This window comes from Capra hircus, chromosome 25 (assembly GCF_001704415.2).
Source record: "Capra hircus breed San Clemente chromosome 25, ASM170441v1, whole genome shotgun sequence".
Taxonomy (NCBI): Eukaryota; Metazoa; Chordata; class Mammalia; order Artiodactyla; family Bovidae; genus Capra; species Capra hircus.
The window spans coordinates 35,241,365-35,257,583 of NC_030832.1; the positions used below are offsets into that span (position 1 = coordinate 35,241,365).

Consider the following 16,219-nt stretch of genomic DNA (forward strand, 5'->3'; position numbering starts at 1 on the left):
GGCGGGTCCACACCAGCCCAAGAGAGGAGCACACCTCAGGACACAGCCCAGCTGCAGGGCTCCCAGGCCCCGCCCTCCCCGGGCCAGCTCTGGCTCAGGCTGTGCTGTCACGGTAGTCTCTGCTTTCTGTAGATCTCGAAGCCCCAAGAGCAAACGAAAAGAAAAGAACAAAGAGAGGAAAAGGTGAGTACCCTCTCCCACTCTCCAGACCCTCAGCCCGCGCCCCCCACCCCCTCAAAAAAAGCCCTGGCCTTCTGGAATCAAGGAATCAGGCCCTTGAAGATAGCTCATTTTTGTCCCTGCTGCCCAGATGGAAAAATTCAGACCCAGAGTGGAAGCGGAGAGTGCCCCCCACCCCTGCCCCCATCGCAGTCATAAGAACACCAGCTGAGGGCCGAATGAGATCCTGGGAGGCTGGGACTGCCTAGAGAGAAGGACGCCTTTTTCCTAATACTGACAAATGGCCCACATGGACTAGCTCTGTACCCAGGATGGGCACGGCTTGTGTTATTTTTGTAGGAGACTATCTGGGGGGAGGTATGGGGGCCACGGGAGGAGAGGGAGGTTTTGGGGGTGCAGGTTATGGGAGGGGAGAGTATGGGGTGGCCCCCATGGGCTATGGGGGCAGGGGTAAACTACATGAGGCGGGTCAGGGATGGAAGCAGAGGCTTCCATCAGGCCTTCACAGGGATCCCCCAGGGAGATGGGGCAGACCTTGAGGGCAGCCGATTTCTCTCCCAGGCCACACGCAGAGTCCCCAGGCCGCAGGTCCCATCGTCACAGCAGCGGCAGCTCCCACAGCCCCTCCCTGTCCTCCCATTACAGTAATTCCAGATCACCCAGCAGGTAGGTGCCAGGCTACCAGGGGGCTCTAAGGGGTGGCTGAGCTCCCTTTCTGCTGGAGGGAGGGTGCCTGCAGTCCCCAAGGCTGGTTAGTGGCACTGGTGGACAGACAGGAACAGCATCAGTGGGTAAATTTACTAGGACAGCTGTGCTGGGCATATGCTAGGTCGCTTCCGTCGTGTTCAACTTTTTGTGACCCCATAGACTATAGCTTTGCTATAGCCCTGCCAGGCTTCTCTGGGATTCTCCAGGCAAGGAGACTGGAGTGGGTTGCCATGGCCTCCTCCAGGGGATCTTCCCCACCCAGGGATCGAACCCGCACCTTTTACATCTGCAGCTTCGGCGGGCGGGTCCCAGCGCCACATGGGGCCGTAGTACTGCCCTTGCCCAAAGGCACCCCCGACTGTGATTGGGGACCAAGGCAATGTGAGGGCTGGGAACTTGCTCTCTCCCCGGAAGGGTTTCCTGGCGAAGGGAGGGAGCAGGGGAGGGAGTGCGGGAGGAAGGAGGGAGGGGCGGGAGCTTGCAGACCGGGAGTCCCACGCTGGCTCCCCCGATGCAGGCTAAGCCCCAAACACCGAGACGACGGGCGGAAGACGGGTAGCCAGCGGTCCAGCGGGAGCCGGTCGCCGTCCCCATCCGGCGGCAGCGGATGGGGGTCGCCCCAGCAGAACGGCGGCAGCAGGCAGCGGAGCGGAGCGCACGGGGGCCGCCCGGGCTTGGCGCAGAGCCCGCTCGATGTACGTACGCTTGGCTTTGCGGAGGGTTCGCGCGCCGCGCGGGCTGCGCCGAGCGGGGTCGGGGGCGGAGCGGGGTCGCACCGGGTCGCCGCGGGGTAGGGGCCAGTGAGTGCGAGGGGGCCGGCCGCTCCGCGCTCCCTGGGGCCCTGCCCGCACCAGAGCGGCCAGGAAGGCCGGGTGGTTTCGCCCAGTTGGCCTTAGTGTCAGGGTGAGGGAGGCCTGCACCCCTGACCTTGGCACACTGAAGGCCAGAGCAGGTTGACCACTGGGGCATCAGCCAGTTGGGTAAAGAGCTGAAAAGGAACCCAGGCCTTCGGCCCCGCTTCCCGCAGGCGTATTGGGGGGAATGAGGGGGCATGGGCTGTGGTAGGAGTCTCAGTTGGGATACAAGGTTCAAGAGTCAGGACCGCCCCCCCCACACCCCACCCCCGACCTCGGGCGTCACTGGCGCCCCGAGCCTCCCTCTCCCCACGGAGTCCTTTTCCCCTCTGGAGAGCCCTTCCTTCCTCAGCCCCCTCACAGCCCCTCTCCCTCTCTCAGATCCCTCCCCCGTCTGTCCCCTTGCATTTCTGCAGTCCCTGCTCCAGGGAAAACTTGTCCTTTCGAGGGCATTGCTTAGACAAGGTCTCAAACCTGCAGCTTCACTTCCCTCGGCCCATCCTTCCTAAGGCACCTCCCCACACCTCAGAGGTGCTGTCCCCACCCAACTTCTAGTAGGTGCACAGACTCCGGGAGACCCATGGGGCTGTGTGGTGACTGATGAAGAAGCCTTTGCTGGATGGATGGGCTGGGCCAGAGTGGGAGGCTCTCCCAGGTCCCCCCAGAGGCCCACATCCCCTTTTGTCTGTCCATCTTAGAGTCCAGGGTGGAGCCCCCCACAGGGAGAAGGGGACTGCAGTGCTGGCAGGGGCACTGGATGGGCACAGGGGACTTGGCGTGGGTAGGCCAGCAGGTCCCCCCCCCAGACCTGCAGGCTACCCCTAGGAGCCTCAGTGGTGGTGGGGGCTGTCCCTCCCCAGACCTCAGGTCTCAGCAGCAAACATGTACGTGTTGGTCAGTTTCATTTTGATTTTTGGCTGTTTCCTTTCACTCCTTTTCTTTTCTCAAACACCCTTACTCCTATGGCCTCCGCGAGGAAAGCCAAGGGCAGCTGACAAAAGGCTCTGAGTCTCAGGATCATTTTTATTTAAGGACATCCCCTGTCTTGAAACCGTCCCACCTGAACAGGGTGCCAGGCTCCTGGGCTCCAAAGGGCCTCATTGAGCTACATGGGGAGGATCACTCCTGTGTCCCTGGGTCTGTCTTGGTCGGGGGAGAGGGCTCACAGAGGTAGCTGAGGGTGGCCAGGACAGGGACTGGTGCCACAGGCCGCAGAGGAGATGTCCAGCTTGGGCAAACCCCATAGAGCGTCTCCATCCCCAACCCCATGGGCACAGAGCTGGATTAGCACAGCGGCCCAGACACCTTCTCCAGGAAACTTCCTATCTTCTAACAAGCGCAGAAATGCAGGTTCTCTCCATCAGGGCCTTCTGCCTCCCCCGCCCTGGAGGCCCAAACAACAGCCAGCAAGGGCCCAGGGCCTGCGCAGACATAATGGCCAATTAAGTAAAACCCCAGGAGAGGGCTATCAGGGAAGGCTGCCTAGCTTCCGGCCGTGGGGAGGAAGCCTCTGCAGCACCCCAGTCCTGTCTCCCTAACAAACATGGAAGTTGGCACTGCCCTGGGAGTTTTCTAGAAGACAACACTTTGTTACTCTTCCCGCCAAGCATGCCCCCCAGATCCTCTCTACCCCTTGCATCCTAGGAGGTCTGGGACTACTTCGGAACATCCTAGGCCTCTCACCCGAACCTCATCCCCTCTTGCCCGCACATCCTTTCGGAGGAGTGAAATGACATGAGTTCTCATTCCAGGGAGGTGAGGTGGGCTCTGGGGTCACAGACTTTGGCCAGTAACCAAAAATGTCTTTGGGAAAAAGTACCCGAGGGTGGGCTGATATTCTTGGATGCTACCTTTAAAAAAAAAAAGGAAAGAGAGAGAAACAAATGGGAAAAGAAAAAGCTCACCGTTTTTTAACCCCGTCTATGTTTTTGTTTGTTTTTTTTTTAGCCTCCCATTTGAAACGTGGTAATACTGTGATTCCATTTCTTGTTTAGCCGGCAAGGGGAGAGGGTGGGGAAGTTTATGTAATTTTTCCTGTTGTTTTGTTTTTCTTCGTATTTCCTTTCTTTTTTTTCATTTTGTAACGTACAGAAATGCAAAGCATCTCTCGGGGTTTTTTTCCTCTATCTTCTATGTTGTTCTAGAATTTTGCTTTTGTGTGTGTTACTGTGGGGATTGCTCCTTCTAATGCAGAGATGGTTTCTGAATCTCAAGTGAACATTAGTCATATACATATCTATTTTTTTTCCTTTGTAATCAGGATTTAAAAGGGAAGATAACTCCTAAAAAAAAAAAGAAAAAAAAAAAAGACTCTAGTACCAACAGCTCCTGCCAAACCTTGGGCACCAACCAGCCCTCCCCTCCACCTCAGGGCATAAGCTGGAACTGCTTCAGCTTTTAAATTAACAAAAGATGGTGCGTCCATGTCTCAGTCTATAAGGAACCTTGGTGAGAAGCTGAGAAACACAGGGAAGGCAAGAGGTCATCATCCATTGCTTCCCAGAGCCCTGAACTTTCTCAGTTCCATTCCTTCCAGGTCTCAGATCCTTAGGAGGCCCTGGAGCAGGGAGCTGAAGACGCACGATAGAGTTTAATTCAGGTGAGGGTTGCAAAGCCAGATACTCTCAGGCAAAAGAAAAAGTCCATCCTGGGTTGGACTGAGTGCTAGCTCCTGACACATCTGTTAGTTGTCCCATTCCAGGGCAGAGCTGAGCCCCAGAGGGATTTCTGGGTTCTGCTGTTTATTGTTCCCTGCGACTCAGAGAGGTCAAGTGACCAGCTCAAGGTCACACCGCTTTTTAGAGGTTGATCCAAAAGGAGACTGCGGCCTTCTAACCTCAAGATTCCCAGGCACAGCCAAGATGTGGGAGGGTTGTCAATAGAAAACCCACTTCAAGGAGCCCTGAGCAAGGGGAGGAGGATGTGGGAGGTGGCTGCTGGGTGTCTCAGCTCCTGCTTCCCTCCCTGGAGATCCCAACAGGTGTCAAGGCCGGCTTCCAGCTCTCTCAGCTCCCCAGCACGGGAGCCTACCTGCACCAAAATCAGGCTATGGGGGGCCCAACATTACACAGCCCAGTTCTACATGATTGCTGCCTCAGAGACCCACAGAGCCCCATACCCCCACAGTTCCCATACATGTGGGGAAATAAACAGGCACAGAAAGGGAAGGGAGTGACTCAAAGCAAGCTATGTGGGACAGATGAGGAAGATGACCTCACGGGACAAGCCCTTCCATCCCATCTCACCTGCCTCCCTCCACCCCCAAGAACATACCTGCTAGCTCTGCCCTCCCCAACACACAGGCTGCAGGTTTTGCAGCCTTAGGCAGCAGGGTCCCCTGCCTCAGCTGCACCTGCCCCTAGTGTCAAAAGTGTTGAGGGAAGCCTTGCTGTTTGGTGAGGATGGCAGAGGACTTGGGGAGCAAGGCCCCTGGGCTCTCTCTGGCCTCTGCCTCAGGCTCAAGTCTCATCATCCAATGGGTGGCCTAGAGTGACTCCAAGAAAAAGTGCCCGTGGATCTCCCCAACCTGCCTCATCTCAGCCTCCCCGTCCCACCCTACCCGCCCCCCCCCCAGGAAAGAGCAGTGACCACAGCTGTAGGGGGGCAGTCAGGATAGGAAGGGACATCCTGGCATTTCTTCCAGGATGAAACCAGAAGACAGAAGGGATGAATTTTGGTAAAATGATACTGAAAGTGAAGTCGCTCAGTCGTGTCCGACTCTTTGTGACCTCAGGGACTGTAGCCCACCAGGCTCCTCTGTCCATGGGATTTTCCAGGCAATAGTACTGGAGTGGATTGCCATTTCCTTCTCCAGCAGATCTTCCTGACCCAGGGATTGAACCCAGGTCTCCTGCACTGTAAACAGACGCTTTACTGTCTGAGCCACCAGGGCCAGCAAAAATGATACTGAAGCCAGGGGTAAAGGGGAGTTGAGGCTGAGCCAGTCCTCCAAATTGAGTCTGTGGTTGCCTTCCCTTTTAAATGCATGATCCCTTTCACCCCATCAGTCCACTCTGATTGGCCTTGTTTAAACAGCTTTTCTCTTCTGTGTGGGTCTACCTTCCCCTCTGTCTTCCCCCCTCTGTCTGTGTTTCCTTCTGCCCTTGTTTCTCTGTGTCTCTTGGCCTGTCTGTCTCTATGTGTGTCTCTCTGTCTCTTCCTCACCACCTCTCGCCCCTGACTTGGGCCTCTCTCCCCATACGCTGCCAGCCCTTCCTTCACCCGTGCAGTGGTTGTGTTCCCATCAGCTGCTTCCTGCATGCCCTCTGGAGGTTTTCTGTTGTTTAAAGAGTTAAGGAAAGGTTGACTCTTGGAGTGTGTGGGTTAAAAAAAAAAAAAAGCAAACAGAAATGGCTGGGCAGGATCTCACTCCCATTCCTGGGACTAGACCAAAAGCCGAAAGCCGCAAGGCTGCCCCGTACGATTCAGAGGGGGAGCACAGCTTAGCGTCTCTGTCTTCCCGGATTCTGCATTCCCAATGCGGAGACCTTCTTTTCTCTTTTATTATTGCATTCCCGTCCCTGACCACTGAGAAGGTAGGTATTCTGGCTCCGCTGTGCGCCGCTCCCATCTCCAGATAAGCCCCGCCACTCTGCTTGGTTTGAATGTGGTTTTCTTTCTCTCTCAATCTCTCGATCTCGCTCTGGTTGGTTTTTCTCCCCTCCCATTTTCTTTCTTTCTTTTAGTGACTACTCATTTGTAACTTGCATTTTCTCCAAATGAGCTGCAAAGCTGTGTTTCCTGGTTTGTCGTTTAGCTTTCTTGACTTTCCACCCCCGCCCCCCCACAGCTTTTCTGGTTCATTCTACCCTCCTTTCCCACCTTCCCCTTCTTCTTCTCCATCCCGCCCCCAGCCCCTCCCTCATGGCCCTCTCTCTTTCTCATTTTGTTGTCCGAATGCATTTCTGTGTGGTTTAGCATTCTGAGTTTGTGTTCCCTTCCTGAATTGTATGCTGCGGTCGAGCCAACTTGATTTCTGTTTTCTGGAGTAGCTGTTAAGCCCCTGACCCTTCACCCCTGCCCATCCCCGGAGCCACCCTGGGCAATAAGCAATGTTGGAGGGGGTCTGTGCTGGGCCTGTTGGCCTCCAGATCCTGGAAGAAGTTCCGGCTGAGGTCAGTCCTAAGGAAACAGCTCTGTCCCACCCTCCAGGCCCTGCTGGGCCCCTTCGGTCTTGCCCTGGCGGCAGGTGGAGCTTTAGCAGGGAGCCACAGACTCTGGGGTGGTAGCTGGCATCAGGGCTGAACTGCCTCCCTGCTGTATCTTTCAGGTGTTAAATGGTAGTTGAACTTCAGGGGCAATGCCAGCTGGCCAGGAACAGGTGCCGGAAGTACTCAATAGGATGGCTGCTTGGCAAAGTCTCTGTGGGGCAATCTGAGAGATGGAGAGGATGACACTCAGCTCACCCGCCCGCTGCCTGGACCATAACCCAACCAGACCGGGGCTCCCTCAGTCCCCCAGCGTCCTTCCATTCTTCCAGATTTGAGCTAAATGCAGTGCTCCAGTGCTCCAGTGATCCAGAAGGGACAGTGCTCCAGTGCAGATGATCCAGAAGGGACAGTCAACAAGGGCCAGGGTCCCCCTGAGATGCTGAGGCAGAACTAGGCCTCGATCTGGGGACCTGGGACTCCCAGCTCAGTGCACATGCAGGCGCGCGGAGGATACACATCAGCAGTTGGTCCTCAGGGGCCTCCCCTCACCATACCTGCCCTTGACACTGTTTCCTCTCCCACCTGGGAGCTGCTGCAGAAGTTTGATATCACAGCCCTTGGGAGGCCTCAGCGGGGCTCCATCCTGAGATTTTGACAAGAGAAAGGCTGCCTATTTATCCTCTCCTTCCCACCCCCATGTTTGGCCCAAAAGTAGGTCCTGGGGAGGTCGCCCTCATTCCTGGGTGGTGCTGGAGGGCAGAGAAAGAAACTGCTCAGGGAGGGAGAAAGCACTGTTGTTCCGCTGGAGGAGACTCTGTCCCAGCCTCATGGGAGAGTGGAGGCCTCACCTTCGAGGAGTATCCAATGTGACCAGAGCTCCTGAAATGGGATTTTCAGATGCTGAGTTAGAGGGGGTAATGGTTTCAGATGCTCACTTGTTCTTGCCCTAAAGGATACCGGGATCAGGTGAGCGCCCTCTCCCTTACTATTCTTATCTTTCCCCCACAAAATGTCTTGCATAATAAGCAAAAGATGGCAAGTAGCAAGTGGTACCAAGGAGCAGAGAGGCTCCTGAGAGCAAGGCTCAGAGGCAGGTGAGGTCCTTCATTCCTCCATGCACACATTAGGCCAGCACCTGCTGATCCTCCTCCATGCCAGGCCCGATCTGGATGTCCATGCCAGGGAGACCTGGGTTCACAGCCCCCACCTGCCAGGCCAGAAGACTGACAAAGATCACTCAGAACGATGCGAGGGAAGAGATGAACCATGGATAAGGAGCTAGTTCCTGCTGGTCATGGTACCCCCAGCCCTGGCACAGCCTGGCTCAGTCCACACCGAGGGAAGGAACAAGGATCTGTGGGATCATAGAGGAGAGTACCCAACTCAGGGTGAGGATCAAGAGAAGCTTCCTGGAGGGAGCGGCCTTGAGCTAGGGTAGAGGACTGATAGGAATTAGCCATGCTGTTGCCTGAAGAATCCCAGGGACGGCGGAGCCTGGTGGGCTGCTGTCTATGGGGTCGCACAGAGTTGGACACGACTGAAGCGACTCAGCAGCAACATGCTGTGGGAAAGAAAGTGAAGGGGAAAGAGGCAAGAAGGGACAAGAGTCCCTAAGAGCAGGCTCCTGGAGATGTTTGCAGGTCCTTGGCCATCAGTTCTGTCCAGCTATGAAGTTCCATGGTGTCTGGACTTGGATGTCCCTAGACTCCTGGGAAGAATGAGAGCCCAACTGGAGATGAGGCTTACCCTCTGGCAGGATCAGGGTGATTCTTTATCCCCGGCTTCTGGAGGCATGGGTGGATCAGGGTGAGACAGGCTCTAGAAGTCTCCCCAGGGAGGTGCTATCTGCTACCCTGTCCGTCACAGCCTTCCTCATATCCTCTTCCATCTGGGCACTTGGGTGATACCTCATGGGGCCCCAGGCCTTCCTGCCCTGCTCAGACCCTATTCATCTGTAAAGGGACCATGAGTCAGTCAACCTCTGAAGAGAACCTCTCAACCCCTGTACAGGCCTACCAAGCAAAGATCCACTTATCCCCTGTGATACCAACAGAGAAACTGAGGTTCTCAGAGTTGATCACTTCCTTAAGGTTTCGTAACGAACTCAAATCAGAGCTAATCCCAAGGTGTTCCACCTTGCCAGTTAGTATCATCTTGGCCTCTGGCAGCCATTTGCCTTGAAGGAGGTGAGAAGGAAGTGGGGAAGAGCTTGGACTTCAAGACATGCTAAGCGGAAGGCATCCAGATCCATGCTGGGGTCTGGTCCAGGGGCCTGGACCTTAGTGGTTAGGATCCTGGAGACGTCTTTCTCATTTGCCTCCTCTGGAAGGAAAAGGATGCTGGATAACAGAACCTAGTTCTGAGAGCTTGGGCGCTGGGGAGGAGGGGGGTCTGTGTTAGAAGAGACAAAGGTCTCCTGGTGATGTCTACTGGGAGTGGACTGCCATTTCAGAGGGGCCATGGCCGAGCACTCCAGTCTCCCTCTCTCCCAGCAGAGGTGAGCTGGTGATCAGGAAGGTCAGGGTGCTCAAGGGGCACCCCAGTCCCCAGTGATATCCACTCTGCCTGCCTATGCCTGCCTCTGCTCTAAACAGAGACTCTGGGCTTCATGGCCCATTGGGCTTTGAACAGTTGCTTTCCCCGCTATGGCTGGTGTTCGCTGACTGCTGCACCCACCAATCACGAGCTAGCTACACCCTGCCCCAAGCGGGGCTAACTTCTTGGTCGATGGGTTCATGCTTGCACAGAGAGGTCTTGACACCCCCAACCCCCGACACTGCCTCCATCCGGAAGTACCCAGGACCATACTAAGGAAGCCACACTCCTTCCGGTCCCTGGCAGCAAGGTGCCCTGAGACGTGGCAGCTGGTTTTGCTTTTTCTTCCAAAGAGGCTGCCAAAGGAGCTTGGCCCAGAGCCTGCCCCTTTCCCAGGACTCCCTGATTGGGCCCTGGCCCATGTAAGGGCCTGACTTCCTTCCTCAGTAACTCGTATTGAGGCCCTATTAGATGCCAAGTTCTGTGATAAAAACTGAGGTTATAGGGGACTTCCCTGGTTAAGTAGTTAAGATCCTGCACTTCCAACGCACAGGGTGCGGGTTTGATCCCTGGTTATGGAATTAAGATCCCACATGCTGCTCCGTGTGGTACAGCAAAAAAAAAAAAATAACCGAGGTTACAAAGCTGACTCCTACACCAGATTGGCCCTGAAGGTGCTCAGAGTCAAGCTGGTGCTGGTGACTGAGGGATGGGGAGGAATGAGGGACAGACAGACTCACAGACAAGTACAATCAACTGTTACTGGCCAGAAGCCCAAGGACAGGAGGAAGGGTCAGTTCTGCGGAGGGAGGGGGATGGAAAGGGGAGTCAGGGAATCCTGGAACATTTGCTCTGGAAGGGACAGCCAGAAGCAAAGTCTGGCCCTGTCATTTTGTGGATGGGAAACTGAGGCCCAGATCGGGCAAGCGACTTGGCCAAGGTCACTCAGTGAGGTCAGTAGTGGCAGGCTCTCAGAGCCCTGCTTCCCAGCCAGGGCCCTTTCCGGTTTTCCATAGCCCGATCCTTGTGTCCTGAGTCCACTTTCAGAAAAAACATTCCACATCTCTATCCAGCGGTCACTCCAGAGGTGACCCCTGGGCACAGGCGCAAGGAGCCGGGCGCTACCCATCCTTCCTCCAGAGGCGGCGTGGCCTCCTCCCGGCCTAGAATGGGGTGGTTGCGTTTTCCTCTCTCTCTCTCTGTCTCTCTTGCATTTTTGTGAATCTAATGATGAACTTACGCTACCACACTTTTCCCTTCTCTTACACATCTTACCTACTAAAGGAGGAAGTGCCACTTTATTGGTAAGTGGACGTTAACCAAGAGGGACTTAAAAAATCAGAACTTAAAAAAAAAGAAAAAGGAAAAGAAAAGAGAGAAACAGAAAGACAGTCGGGTGCTACTGACAGCTCCACAGATCTCTGCAGGGTCGGAAAACAAAGAAAGAAAAAAAATGTTAACAGAAAAATGTCAGTTCCCCAGGAGTTCAGACATTGTTTTTGATTTTTGGTATCTAATGACATTTGTGGATTTTTTTTTTAATTTCTGTTTTTCCTCCCTTTCTTCGGTTCAGTTTTGAGTTCAGTTGTCCCGACCCGCCCCCACCCCATCTGTGTGCCGTGTGCCCCCCCCATCCCACACCCCCACACCCACCCCCACGCGTTGGGCGACCTGGCCTGGTGGGCTGGCCCTGGCCCGGCCTCCCCGGTGCCCGCCCTCTCTCTTCTCTCTGCCGGGATCCTCCATCCCGTCGAGGCGGGGGGCAATGCCAGCCCCCCACCCCGTGCCCGTCCTGGATGCCCCTCCCTGTCAGCCCCCCCCCCAGCCCCCACCGCTCCGTCCCTCTTGTGTTCTGCATGCCGAGAACCTTGCATGAGCTGCACTGTTGAGGCCAGAAGGTGGACACTCAGGAGAGGCAGAGGCAGGGCAGGCGCGGGGAACCGTGTGTGCGATGCTCCGGGACTGGCAGGCCCCCGGCCCGGGCCCGGTGAAAGCTCCCTCTCCTTCTCTCCCCCCACCCCACCCGCCCGCTCTCTCCCCCTTCGCCCTCTCTGGTTCCTCCTCTGGATCTGCCCTCTCCGTCTGTCCTCTTCTTTCTCTCTGCTGCGCTAACCTCTTCCCCGTCTCTTTCCTCTCTGCTCGGCTCTGTCTGCCCTCCTCTGGACTCTCCGTCTCTGCCCCGTCTCTGCCCGCCCCTGTCGCCCCCGCCCCGTCCCCTCTCCACCCCGCTCCGTGCCCTCTCTGCCTCTCTCCCCGTCAGAAGCCCAGCTCGCCCTCGCCCAGGGCCCGCGACCAGGCGGAGGCCGGCGCAGCCACGCCGCCCGCGCGGGGGAAGGAGAGCCCGAGTCCGCGCTCGGCGCCGTCGTCGCGGGGCAGAGGAGGCCGCGCGGCGGGCGGGGCGGCCAGGCGGCGGCGGCGGCGGCGGCGGCGGAGGCGGCGATCGCGGTCCTCGGCGTCCGCGCCCCGCCGCAGGGGCCGCCGGCGCGCCCGGCCCGCGCCGCCCCGGGGCTCGTCGCGCTCGCTCAGCAGGGCCCGCTCCAGCAGCGACTCGGGCGGCGGCGCCCCCGGCCCCGGGCCCGAGCCCGGCTCCGAGCGAGGCCACGGCGGGCACGGGAAACGGTGAGCGGGCTCGGCCCCTGGGACCCGCCCGGGGCCCCCCTCCCCGCACTGAGCACTTCCCCCGCCAGCCCCTCTGCCCACCAGGCCCTCGCCCCCGTCATTCTCCACGCACCGAGTTCCACCCCCCCCCCGCGGATCACCCTCCTCCGACGGAGCCCTCCCCCCTCCCTGATAGTCCTCCCTCCCCACGCACTGAGTTCCCCCTCCCTCCCTCCTCCCCCAAGCAGACCTCTTTCCCCATCTCCCCGCTAAAATCCAGGCCCTATTCCCACGCTAGCAAACCCTCCTTCCTTACGAGCCCCTCCAACCCCAAGATCACTCTCCCTCGACGGCACGGAAAGGCCTCTTCCTCACTGATTTCCTCTCCCCGCAGCAGAGCCCCCCTCCCTCCTTCTGGAACCCACTCCCTGCCCCTCCCCAACACCACGCCAGTCCCCTCGCCAACCCCATAGAACCCCTTACCTTCCCAAGACCTTTCCCTTCGAGGGGGCCCCCTCAATCCCTTTCCTGTCACCCGGGGCCCCCCTCCCCTGCTCAGGGCCCACTCTCTGCCAGCTGAGAGTCCCCCTCCTGTCGCCGTGCCCCCTCCTCCAGGGCCAAGGAGCGAGCCCCGCGCGCCCGGCCCGCCAGCACCTCGCCGTCCCCGGGCAGGCACGGCGGGCCCGAGGGGAGGAGCTCGTCGCGCAGCCCGGGCCCGCACACGCGCTCCTGGAGCTCCAGCCGTTCGCCCTCCAAATCCCGCTCGCGCTCGGCGGAGAAGAGGGCCCGCAGCCCCAGCCGCTCGCCGTCGCCCAAGAAAACCCTGGGTCGGTAAGTGCGGGTCCAGGGGTGGCGGCGGAGGCGGCGGGACCGGACGGGGGCGGCCGGGCCGCGTCGCTCACCCCGGGCCGGGCCCCGCAGGGACAAGGACGGGGAAAGCCGCGCGAGGCACACCGAGGCCGAGGCCGCCCGCGCCCGGCGCCGCTCCCGCAGCTACTCGCCCATCCGCAAGCGGCGCCGGGACTCGCCCAGCTTCATGGAGCCGCGGCGCATCACCAGGTAGGCAGGGGCCGGACCACGGGGCTCCCCCACCCACTGAACCTGGTGCAGGGCCGGGTGGGGGGGCGCCGGAGGAGAGAAGGTGGGGGTTGGGGAAGGGGGGAAATGGTGGGGTAGGACCCGAAGACTGGGGCAGGCTCGGGAGGAGGGAGGCCTCCGGACGGGAAGCCGTCCGGGAGGCCTGGAGGGCAGGGGCCGGTACTCGGTCTGGGGACAGCAGCAGGCAAGGAGTTCGGCTCTGGAAGGTTCCAGCCATCCCTGTTGGAGCCCCTCCCTCCTCCTTCCCGCCCCTCATTCACCTCCTGGCAATGATGTCTCTCTCCTTCTCTCCTTCATCTTAAGGTCCAGCCTGCTGAGTGGCCTGTGGCCAGCCTGGGGGCCGGGTGGACCCCCTCTCCACAGGCCGCAGGGGAGATATCCATGTGAGCTGACTGGCTCTATTCAGCTGTCTGTCTGCCTCTCCTTTTCTCACTAACCCTTTCTGCTCACTTCTCAGCAGCCCCCACCCCGTGGGGGAATTTAGAGGAGGGGGCAACAGCAGTCTGGTCTCTGGGGCAGTTGAGAGAGGAGCCAACCCCTCCCACTGTGCCCACACAGTCTGTCAGGACTGGGGCTCTGGGCCTGGGTCTCCAGGTGAGAGGATGGTCTGCATTTGTGGAAATCACTCTGCAGCCCCAGGTCCCTGACATGGGGTAAAGGACCACAGGCAAAATGCTGAGGCCGCCTCTGCTCTGGCCTCGCTGGGCAGCCTTAGGAGATAAGCCTGCCTCTCTGGGCTTCAGTTCTCCTATCAGAGCTAGAGGCCAGCCTGCCAGGCTTGGGATACGCCCCCAGTAGATACCCACATAAGCAGGGTGCCCTAAGACAGCTAGACCTCCATGCCTTCCACCTGGCACCCACTCCTGCCCGCTCCCAGGCTGCCTCCTCCTCCCCTGCCAACTAACTTATACATGTTTTCTTTCTCAGAATTAACCCCACGCAGTGGGGCGCTGTCGCCTCCTTAACTCTATTTTCTTTCCTCTGGGTCACAGTCTCCTGGCTTCAGACTAACTCCGGGCCAGGGGGAGGTAGTGGAGTAAGGTGTGGGGGGCTGGGAGGCTGGGGGCCTTGGGCCAGGGCCTTGGGCCTGGGCAGCAGTGGCCAGGGGCCTCCTCCTGTTCCCTCTGAGTGACTTGAAACCCAAAATCCTCAATTCTTTGGGGGAACAAAGAAGCAGGACTCAGCTGTATTCACAAACCCTCCCAGGCACAGAAGCTGCTGCTTAGCTTGGCTGATGTGAGTTGACTATATTTAAAAGTATCATTTATTCAACAAATATTTATCAAGCACCTGCTTCAATCAAGCAGAGACTTGGTCCCCTTTCCCTGCAGGAAAAACAAAGCGATCAACATGAAATTGGCTAGGAACCACTGCCTGTCTAATCCTGTGGGGGCAGAGGTGGAGGTGGAGGCGGGGAGAATTCCAAGGCGGAGATCAGGGGAAACTGAGGCCGGCAAGCCCTGGCCACTGATGGGGATGGGCTCAGAGCCAGAGTGAGGGCCCGGGACTGGCAGAGCTCAGGGCCCCTAATGGCCTGTAATCGGCTTTTCCCTCTCGCCAGTGCCCGGAAGCGTCCCATCCCCTACTACCGACCCAGCCCCTCGTCCTCCTCCAGCTGCCTGAGCAGTGACTACTCCAGCCGGAGCCCCAGCCACAGCCCCAGCCCCGGCCACAGCCACGGAAGCTACAGCAGCCGCAGTCGGACCCGCAGCCGCACACGAAGTCCCTCCCAGAGCCCCACTCCCAGCTACCACAGCCGGAGCAGCTCAGAGAGTGGGGGCTTCTGAGCCCAGCGAACCCAGCCTCATGCCCTCTGGCACAGGGCAAGGCGAGGGCTCCAGGAGCCGTGGGAGGCGGTGGGGCCTGCACCCCACTGCTACAAAGAGGTCCCGGAACCGGGGAAGACCTTGAGGGTGGTGGGTGCCCTGAAGACAAAGAGGAGCTGGATTCTGCTGCTTCTGGAGGGTCCCCACCCCACCTCCTGCTCGCCTACGCAGTCCAGGGAACAAAGAGCCGTTTCGAACACAGGGATCATCACCCTTTCCTGCTTGATGCCAGCTCACCAGGCTGAGGACCTCAGTCCAGTGGAGCCAGGGACACCCTGTTAAAAGTGCCAGACCTGGGAGCCTCCCCTGCCACTCCCTAGGGCCCTCAGTTCCTCTCCACCTCTGGGCGGACATGGAGTGGGACAGCAGGCGGGAGCTAATTTAGACAGAAGGAGGAACGGCCTAACCCTTGGTGCACCACCCTCCAGGCTGGGGAACCCCTTCCTTCTGAGCTGGCTGCAGGAGGACCCTAGCTGCAGGCTAGAGGCTGGCCCCACGGCCTCCGCAAACCCCTTCCCTGGCCCAAGAGTGCCCAGACTCGGTGGGGGCCCTGAGCCTTAGCCCGCAGGCCCAGGGAGCTCACCCTTGGTCCCACCTCTCCAGGCCAGGCTCTCCCCTCCAGCCGTTGCCCTGTGCTCTTCTGGGCCAGGGCTTCACAAGCCAGGCCGTCTGTGTGACCCAAGGTGGGCCCTACAGACCCCAGCTGCCTCTGACCCTGAGATCAAATGGGGTCCCGGTCAGGAGGTGGAAGGGAGAAGGGGGGATAGAGGAGGAGCCTGCAGGGGGAAAGCAGTGCAGTGGGAGGACTGAGCAGGCTCCGGAGTCCCGGCGTGCCCAGTGGCTGGGACCTGGGCCAGATGGCGCGGGCATAGGATAATGTGCACTCCAGGGCGTGCCCACGCGAGCAGGGAGCCGGGGGAGCACTTGTCCCTCCTCTCCCAGAGAGGGGTGCTACAGCCCTTCGAAGGAAGGGTAGACTCTAGACTGAGGGCGGTGGCCTGGGGCACGGACGGACGGACGGACGGACGGGGAAGCAGTGAGCCCCCAGCCCTCTCCTGCTGCTCCCAGCCCCCTCCTCCCGGGGCCCTCAGGGATCTCACAAAGTCTTCCTTGGCCCAACAGGGCAGATGCCCTGGGCTCCAGTTGGGGGAGGGGTCTGGGGTCTGATCCGGGTTTCCTCCCCCCACCTCACACCCGCCCCCCCCCCCCCGATTTCCCCTTCCTTCTCCGCGGTGCGGATAGAAATTGGACTCTAAATAATAAACACTTG

General features: G+C 58.9%; 1 protein-coding gene across 1 annotated transcript in view; it reads left to right on the forward strand.

The window, feature by feature from the left end:
* Positions 1–16,219, forward strand: part of SRRM3 (serine/arginine repetitive matrix 3) — a 53,547-nt gene extending 37,328 nt beyond the window's left edge. Inside the window, exons 9-15 of the mRNA XM_018040992.1 lie at positions 133–183; positions 742–846; positions 1,406–1,583; positions 11,688–12,046; positions 12,641–12,856; positions 12,947–13,084; positions 14,685–16,219. Of these exons, the coding sequence (XP_017896481.1) occupies positions 133–183; positions 742–846; positions 1,406–1,583; positions 11,688–12,046; positions 12,641–12,856; positions 12,947–13,084; positions 14,685–14,910 (1,273 nt within the window). The 3' untranslated portion in view covers positions 14,911–16,219. The remainder of the gene's footprint in view (positions 1–132; positions 184–741; positions 847–1,405; positions 1,584–11,687; positions 12,047–12,640; positions 12,857–12,946; positions 13,085–14,684) is intronic.